The 9,448-nt window shown below is 42.6% G+C and overlaps 1 protein-coding gene across 1 annotated transcript in view; it reads left to right on the top strand.

The window, feature by feature from the left end:
• The window catches only part of SLC44A5 (solute carrier family 44 member 5), a 68,316-nt gene that overhangs the window by 55,131 nt on the left and 3,737 nt on the right, over nt 1–9,448 (top strand). The window contains 2 exon segments of the mRNA XM_018576880.1: nt 721–809; nt 2,444–2,528. Coding sequence (XP_018432382.1) covers nt 721–809; nt 2,444–2,528 — 174 coding nt within the window.

Raw genomic sequence — 9,448 nt, 5'->3', positions numbered from 1 at the left:
GGCCCCCCCCCCCCCCCATCTAAATTTGCCCCACCCCTTCATTTTGCGTAACCTTTCAGTCGCTGGGTACAGCGTGAACACTGTATCCAGCTACTAACAGGTTGCGTTAGTAGCGTAGCAGGGAAGTCGGGGTCTCAGGTGAGCTGTAAAGGATTTCTTGTGACCCCGCATAGCCCACCTGAGACCTTGTAAAGCCCACCACGGACTCCACATAGCCCACCTAAGACCTTGTAGACCCCACCACTGACCCCACATAGCCCACCAGAAATCTTGTAGTGCCCACCGGAAATCTTGTAGTGCCCACCACAGACCCTGCATAGCCCGCCACAGACCCAGCATAGCCCGCAACAGACCCTGCATAGCCCACCACAGACCCCACATAGCCCACCATAGACCACTCATAGCCCACCTAAGACCTTGTAGAGCCCTCCAGAGACCCCGCATAGCCCACCACAAACCCTGCATAGCCTACCATAGACCCCCGCATAGTAGTAGCCACCGATCCAAGCTCGCTCCTGTGATGGACTACAATCTCAATACAAATGAGTAAACTAAACATGAGATTGTAGTCCATCTCTGGAGTGGGCTTGGAGCGGTGACTACTTTACAACAAGGGGTCCTTAAATGCATTTGTAAGGTTTAACTCCTGAGTTTAGTGTCACTTTAACAAACCAGATGGTTGTTTGAAGGCTTTACATATATTTTTATATATATTTATAGGAGTCCTCGCTTTCTTCTTCTTCACAAGAAGAATACCTTACATTTCAGATGAAGCTCCTTCTTTGAATTACTACTGGGTGCCACTTTTGGTAAGTCTATTTAATAAGTACACCTTATGCACTCAGCAGATTCCGTTCCTCTACAACATCTGTAAATAGATTCACATAGGGGACAATCCAAACTTTCGTTTCCTGTCCCCCCCGGGCTGGTTCAGTAATCCTTTCCTCCAGCCCTCTTGATCTGTTTTGAAATCTGGAAATTGGGCTGGAAGATGCCATAGAGAACAATGGCCATGCTTGGTACATGCGATTAGCTAAAGACAGAGACTCCTGTTATGCTCTATGGTGTCTTCTGATGCATTCACAGATGTTAAGAAAGATGGTAGCTCCTCATAAATCGGGTACAACAGGATTTATTGATCATACACACGTGCTGAGTACATATACAACAAAGACATGTAACTTCGTTGAATATCCAAAACTCCTCCGTTATGGGCTGGATTAATTAATAACCCAAGACACGCCCAGAAACCTAATTTCCTATTCATGATCATGCCATCAAGTGACATTTTTGGGGTGTCTCACAAAGTCAGTGCATTCCTACAAAGGTGGTAAAATGTACATCAAAGTAAACAGGATGGATGGGATAACGGGATGGAAGGATGGGATAACGGGATGGAAGGATGGGATAACGGGATGGAAGGATGGGATAACAGGATGGAAGGATGGGATAACAGGATGGAAGGATGGGATAATGGGTGGCCTCCAGGAAGTCTTAGATGATCCCCACAGGAATCCCAACCTTTCCTTTTTCATTAAATACTTGTAGACCATCATCACTGGGTCTTTCCACTTTTTTATGAAATGCAGGCAGAACGTGGCTGGTGGGAGGAGCAGGTAGGGCGGTGTACATAGCTTCCTAAAAAAAGCACCCTGCTTGTTGTTCAGCAGGGAGTTGGCTTATAGGAGGAGTTATGCAGCCTTGATGGGTGAATGTGAACCTGGAGGAGTGGGCATCCCTAGACAGACTGCATTTGATTGCACACGTCCCTAGGTAATCCCTACATGTGATGCTGAACCTCCAATGACTGAGATACTATAAGCTTTATGAATAAACAGTGAAGGAAGTAACTGAACATGTTTCCCACAGCAGCCAATCAGATTCCAGGTCTCCTTTCAATGTTAGCAAGTGGCGTGCTGAAATTTGTTTCTATGGACTGTTACCTTTCTATAATACAGACATCCCAACTCTCCCGGACGCTCCGGAAGTCTCCCGCTATTAGATAGCGGCTCCCGGCCGCCCGGGAGATAAACATTTTCTCCCGGAAAGGTTTGCTCTGCTATATCTAGCAGAGTAAACCTTTCCCTGCAATCTTTTTTTTTTTCTGACATTGGGGTCGCTGGCCCCCGTCAGTCGGAGAAAAAAAAACAGCATAGGAATGCATTGCTATATTGCTATTTCACTTTGCAATAGCCAATAGCAGACTAGCTATTGCACCCGCCCACTGCTGCTGTCAATCAGCAGAGAGGGACCTGAAGTTCTCCATCAGGTCCCTGAAATTGCTTTCTTCAGTTTGGGATCCCTGATAATACTAATGCACAGACACAATTTAGATCTTATTCATACAGGTCTTAGCAGCTCTTCACTGTCTTTAGAACACACCGCTGTAAAGATATACAGATCGTTGTCCGATAGTAACATTATTTGTTTTTGTTCTCCGCAGACAGTGATAATTGGATCTTACCTTGTTGCACATGGATTTTTCAGCGTCTATGCCATGTGTGTCGACACACTCTTCCTGTGTTTTTGTAAGTATTACATAATCCCCAACCCCAAACAAAGTATTGTCGCCCAACTAATATCATTCCCGGCTTTCACACAAAGGATATTTTGCAGCTAGCCCAGTTTACCCTGCTCCCCCACCCAGCAGTTACTCGGCAGTTCGGTTTCCCATTCTTCCCTCCTCTAGACCTACTGCTCTGTATTTACATTGGAGATTAGAAGACTGAAAGGCTTTTGAGTCAAAGCTGGGAGGAGGATACAGGAGTGAGCTGAGCTGCTAAACCACTGCTGAGAGGAGGGGAGCAGGGGGAGCTAAGCTGGTAATTTACTACTGAGAGGAGGGAGCAGGGGGAGCTAAACTGGTAATTTACTACTGAGAGGAGGGAGCAGGGGGAGCTAAACTGGGGAGCTAAACTAAATCACTGCTGATAGAGGGGAGCAAGGTGGGTTGAGCTGTTAATTCACTGTTGGTAGGAAGGAGCAGGGCGAACTGAGCTGCTGAATCACTGCTGTGATGGGAGAGCATGGGGAGATGAGCAGCTGAGTCACTGCTGTGATGGGAGAGCATGGGGAGATGAGCAGCTGAGTCACTGCTGATAGATTGGAACAGGAGGTGCTTTTGCTGTAAACTTCGAGAATTAATTGTTCCACAGTGCCTGCAGGTACAGAGCATAGTGTTTCAAAGTTAATTTCCTTCTATAGATTTCAATGTCATTTTTGGTTTGCAGTATCTAAAAGCCCAACAGTTGATGTGGCCATTACTTCTGGCTTTACTGTAATGTAGTTTGCATTATATGACATTTGAGTCTGCATTATAAGTCCATATATTTCCTTTGCTCATCAACTATAGGCATTTCTCCTTACACACAACAGTAAGGAGGAAACAATTAGAAAATCTTATTTACATTAAATGTAAATGGGAGTGGGCAGTTTCCAAAACTTGTGGTCATGTAGGTGTTCCAGTAAATCCTCTAGAGGGAGTGTAATGTGGAGCCAGCCCCCCAGGTCTCGCTTGCTTATTTGCACTGCCTGTTTTCCAACACTTTCCTTTCTATATTTGTATTTAGTATTTTTGGCCTCTTATTTTGCTGTTTCTTTATTTGCAACAAATCACTCTCCAGCCAGTGGAGATTATTCTACGAAATTACTTACATCAAAATGTAATAACCAAATCCTCTAATACAAGAGCAGCTTAAAATTTAAAGTGAGCATTTCTCCACTCAGAATTCAGAACTTAAAAATTGTGCCTAAGATTAGGTAGCACAACATGTCCGCCATTGCCGTTATGTTCCAGTAAAGTGCGTCTGTGCCCTGACTCAGACCAGTTCCACTTTATATTGGGGGGCTCAACTTCTCGAATTGGGGATTGAGCCTGCGCATTCATGTCCATGAGCCACACCCATGTGTCTGCCCCCTACCCATTTAGAGTGCTTTGGTAGCCAGTCAGACAATTGTATTGGATAGGAGACAACTGAGTTGATGGGGCTTAGCACCATGTATAGGTGGGGCTTATGCCCCAAGTCAAATAGTCCAGGCAGTAATTGCTTGGGGAGAAGAAAGGTAACAGTAGACACCTAGCACTGTCTGCTTAAAGTGTATATAAACTTTAAAAATGAACTTCTCTTATTTGGACCCTTTTGGTCCATTAAGAATCCATATTGAAAGCTTTTTGTTGTATCTATTTGATAAGTTAAAAAATACCCGTTGATCCTGCTCGAAATCCTGAGAGCTCCAAATGTGTTCTTGTGCTGAATTTTATCAGTTATATTGTTCTCAGATAGTTCTTAGAACTACAGGACCACCTCTAATACTATGCGTCTGCATGCAAAACTAAAAAATAGGAAGTATTGTCTATACATAAGCTTTCATTGGAAGCCACAGAAGAAATGTAATCACCAAAATATTTTGGAAAACTAAGTAATTCAATGTTTTATAGAATAATCTCCACCGGCTACGTCAAGAATTGCACTAGTTGTTTGTTTATCTGTAGCCATATGTTCATTTAAAGTATTTAAAGCCAACTACAGTTTGTTCTTGCCCCTCAAGTACACCCCCCCCCGCACCCATTTTTAAGAAGAATAATCTCCCAAATCTCCCAGAATATTTAGGTGTCCTCTGGCTGGTCACATGACACAAGGGTCCTTCCACTCCTTCTCTGGTGTTGGGGCCCATGTTTGACATGTGTATGTCGCTCTCTGCAGCATTCTATTCTATTGTGTGCCCAGTCTGCATGATAACTCACTCTCAGGGGGTGGGTTCATGACTTTCTGGACTCACAGGAAGTGGGCTGAATGATGCTCAGTGTCTTTTATATATATATAGATATCTATAGATCTATATATATCTATAGATATATATAGATCTATAGATATCTATATATATATATGCAGTTGGCTTTAAATAACTGTTAGTTGTCACATGACATACAGAGCTTCTGTCTATATCTACAAAACTGCCACTCATTTCCCTACTTATTTTCTCTTTCTTTCCTGTCACTTGCTGCCGCCCTTTCACTTTCAGGCGAAGATCTGGAGAGGAATAACGGATCTGCATCCAAACCATACTACATGTCGCCAGAGTTGCATAGGATTCTGGGAAAAAAAGAACTTAGTTCTAAGAAGGCAAAGCGCTAATTTATTGCACTGGCTTTCTCTAACAAAACGCACCTTTAACCCAATAACTGAGCTTTGAAGAGGCACACGAAGGTTGGAGAAGATTTTGTTGACCATGTGGGTTTAGTGGTCCAAAAGGTGGTGGTGATGATGTGTTTACATAAGGTGGTGAGGCGTTCCTGGTGAGGGAACCAAGAAATGACCTGGTGGAGGAGCTGTTGAGCTTGGAGCCACCAGTATGGTCGAATAATCACTATGTGAGGATCGTCTTTTAGGGCAGCTTAGGTGGGACCGGATGAGAAGGACCTTTTATTGAGAAAGAGATTAGGTGAGAAATTTTGGGTGAGAAACCAATTGGCAAGGAAACGTTGTTACTACAGAACTTTGAGGAATGTCGAGGGACTTGGGACCACGTATGAAAATATTTTAGCAAGGGCTTTCCGATCAAGCAGGTCACCAAGCTCTAATACCGAAGAGGCCCTCAAGATAGACCAAGGAGGTCCTCAAACTTGGATATGTAAATCTCATGACATAAACAAATGTTACATTTTAGTGCCTATGAACAGGAGAAATGTTAATATTATATATAGCTTTTCCTAAAATCGATTTTAGGGTTTTAATATTTTTATAAAGCTGGTTTCTGTATAAAAGGAATTGAACTTTTTTTATATCTAACCTTTCACTTTTCATAGAGAAAAACAAAAATACTTGACATAAATGGAACATTGATAAAATTAGCCATATCCTGACTTGGTTTCCGTTTTTTCTTTTTTTCCTTTTTGTGTTTTGCGCGGCGGTGAGAGGTTTGCCTATCAATCTTTACTATCTCTGAATATTTGGTGCTAGGAAACATTTGCACTTCACAGCTCTACCATATAAACTGTGATTTAATATTCTCAAGTAGAATGCAAAGAAAACGGTCACCTCTGGACACATGAATGGTTGTTGGCGTAACTTACTTGCAAGTTGTTGCTTGAAAGGTTCATTTTATACCAGTTCTGTTGTCTACATACCGGCCAGCACCCATTTTGTTTGGCATGCTAGCGTAGGTCCCTTCTATGGTAAAAGAGGCACGGCAGAGCCCAAAGTGTCAAGGGCCCACCAGTGTACCAAAAATGCCTAAAAATGAAAGTCTCTGTTTCTTATAGTAGCCGTTCAGATTACTAATTGCATCTTCTAACCTACATTAGACAAGACAGCTTGAATATGGATGGTTGCTCTGGGCAATCACTATCATTGCATTCATTCATACATTAGACTGCCTCATGATAGTCAGTAGATCGAGTGATGTCATCATAGGTGTGCGCAGCCTATTGCATTAGGTGGTGCATACAAAATAAATATATATATATACATACATACATAGATCTGAGGCATCCCAGATTCCCATCTCTTCAGCTGTCCCTTACCTCTTTCCCCCTCAGCTTCCTGTTTGCATGGGAAGCTACAGCCACGCTCCCTCACAGCTTCTTAGGCACTGAGGACTGCAGCTGTTATGTGAGGAATGTAAGTGGCAAGTGCTACTGCGCTCTGTATCGCTGAGCTGGTCACAGAGAGATCTTTGTAATCTCTCCACTGACTAAAAACATGGCGCCCATTGTTGTGACCTTGGTGTTGTGTTTGGGGTGATTACCATGTGCCCAAGCACACCCGGCACACACTGTGCGCACACTTATGGATATCATCAGTCCCTAGTGAATTGATAGAATTTCATAAACTAGTGGTCTGACCTACACAATGGCTGCTTACATTGCCTATGTGTAGATGACTGATAGGTTTAATGTACAGCAGAGATTTCATTGATACAATTGAGTTAAAGCCCAAATTAGCTTTCAGTTGGCTGCATCAAAACAAAAGGTGTTCAAAGCCTTACAGTTAGTTGTCTTTAGCAAAGTAAAAGAAAAGACTGTCCCCCGCCAGCATGCCGCAGAGATGGACTCATGCTGTCAGTGTGGAAGCAGTGGTCTCTCTGCTCATGCACCTTACTGAGTCAAACCTATAGTTCTATGGTCATGAACTTTACTGATTGTAGAGCTCTCTTATGGACCTCTGCAGAGAGACCATTGCTTGCATGTAGAAAGGGTCCTTTATGGCCTACTTTGTCCTTTTTGCACCTTGCTTTTCTACTCGGGCTGTGGCTACTTTCTATATGAAACAAACTGTAAGACTTTCTTTACCTTTAATTTAATTCACCTGAGATATATTTATTTGATTTAAACTGAAAGTTCAATAGGGCATCAGCATTCTATTGAAGAGAGACATAACCTCATGTGTGAATGTGTAGATGAAAGTGCACCTGTGCATTCGCACAGTAACCAGATTCTTCCTTACATTTTTCAACCAGCACAATCAAATGGCAATTAGGTGAGAGAATCTGATTGCCTACTATGGGGAAAAATAGGCAGTCTCTCTTCAGGCACAGGAAGCCCAATGCCATTGCTCATTTGTGGGGTAAACTTGCCTTTTACACCTGATCATAATTTCTACAGTGTTCTGTAATAGCTTTGTCGGTGAAGGAAAAGCATCCTAGTATTGTTTGTGGCCACATAAAGTGATTTTTTTTAAAGTGACAGTAAACTCAGGAGTTCAATCTTACAAATACATTCAAGTACCCTAACTATTAACTATAATGTATCTTATTTGTGTATCACTGGGCTATAGATCCTCAAATCATCTCTGAATTGGTGCTGACACTGTTCTTCTTTCTGGAGGGGGCTACTTTTGTTCGCTATGGTCCCTGTGTGTGTTGTAAAGTAGCCAACGGTCCAAGCTCACTCCCGGGATGTATTACAATCTCAATACAAATTAGTAAACTAAAGGTGAGATTGTAGTCCATCCCAGGAGTGAGCTTGGAGTGGTGACTACTTTACAACACACACAGGGACCGTGGGGAATAAAAGTAGCCACCCTCCAGAATGAAGGACAGTGTCAGCACCAATTCAGAGATGATTTGAGGATCTACATCCGAGTGATACACAAAATAAGATACATTTTTGTTAATAGTCAGGTCCTTAAGGGGTTGCGGATCCAGACACAATTGTCGGGATCCGCTTCAGCTGCGGCGTCTCAGTATACCGCGAGCAGTAGCTCGCGGTATACTGAGCTTAGGCGCTTAGACGCTAGTTTGTGTCCTCCCGTTACCCTAAGGAGAACTAACGTTACCCTTAAAGTTCTCCTTTAAGGTACCTGAATGTATTTTTAAGATTTAACTCCTGAGTTTAGTGTCACTTTAAGCCTTAACTGGTGCGCGCAATTTTAAAGCTTGACATGTTTAGTGTCTATTTAACCGACGTGACCTGATCTTTAATATTTGACCAAAAAACTGGGTAATAATAAATGTTTCCTAACATAATGTTACAAAAAACGTTTTTTTTTCACAATTTTCAGTAATTTTTCCTAATTATAATAAAAAATAAAACCCGTAGCGGTGATTAAATACCACCAAAAGAAAGCTCTATCTGTCCCCAAAAAATGGTATAAAATTGATCTCAGTACAGCGTTGCATGACGGAATAAACGTCAGTCAAAGTATCGCAGCGCTGAATACTGAAAAATGGCCTGGCCAGGAAGGGGGTCTAAACACCTGGTCTTGAAGTGGTTAAGCAAGACTTAAAGTAAAACTATGGGCAAAATAAAATAAAAAAATGACATAAATGATACAGTTTGTCATTACTATTGACGCAGCAATTTTATTTTATTTTTTTAGTCCCCCCGGCATGTTTTATTACCCGTCGATCCCGCTGGTAGATCTGTCATTTTTCCATTCCCTGTAATAGTGTGACAACCAGGGATGAGGTCAAGTGTGGACCGATCCCAGTCCAAACCTAAGCTCCTCCGAACAAGAAAGTGCCATTGGCACTTCCACGCAATCAGCTGCGGGCTGGGCATTTCCCGCCCCACAATTGCACGTAAACAAAGGGGCGGGATGCTTGTGCCGACGTCATTTACCTTATAATCACATAGCCATATAAGTTAAATGTAATTTACCAAATATAGGCATGCAACCATATAAGGTCAGTGATGTCACTGCATTCCATCCCTTTGCATATGTCACACTGTGGCCGGGGGAGTTCCTTCAGTGTTTAGGGGGTTTTCCTGGGTTCGCAGGAACTCAGATTCGGATAGGTTTTGATCCGAACCTGAGCTCAATACTAGTGACAACACTGTGCCGAGGTGAAATTGTGCAGCAGCAATGTCACCCAGTGACCCAGGGAATGGATGGACATGTAGTTTTAAATGAAAGGATTCATAGGTTGGCAAACCATAATGTATTACATTTCGACTTTGGGGTTTAGTTATTCTAAAAATACAAAAAGCATTTCCATTGAGATCTAT

Source organism: Nanorana parkeri, unplaced genomic scaffold, assembly GCF_000935625.1.
Source record: "Nanorana parkeri isolate BGI_ZX_2015 unplaced genomic scaffold, ASM93562v1 scaffold79, whole genome shotgun sequence".
Taxonomy (NCBI): Eukaryota; Metazoa; Chordata; class Amphibia; order Anura; family Dicroglossidae; genus Nanorana; species Nanorana parkeri.
The sequence above is the reverse complement of the archived record's forward strand: the minus strand, read 5'-3'. Positions and strand labels throughout refer to the sequence as shown.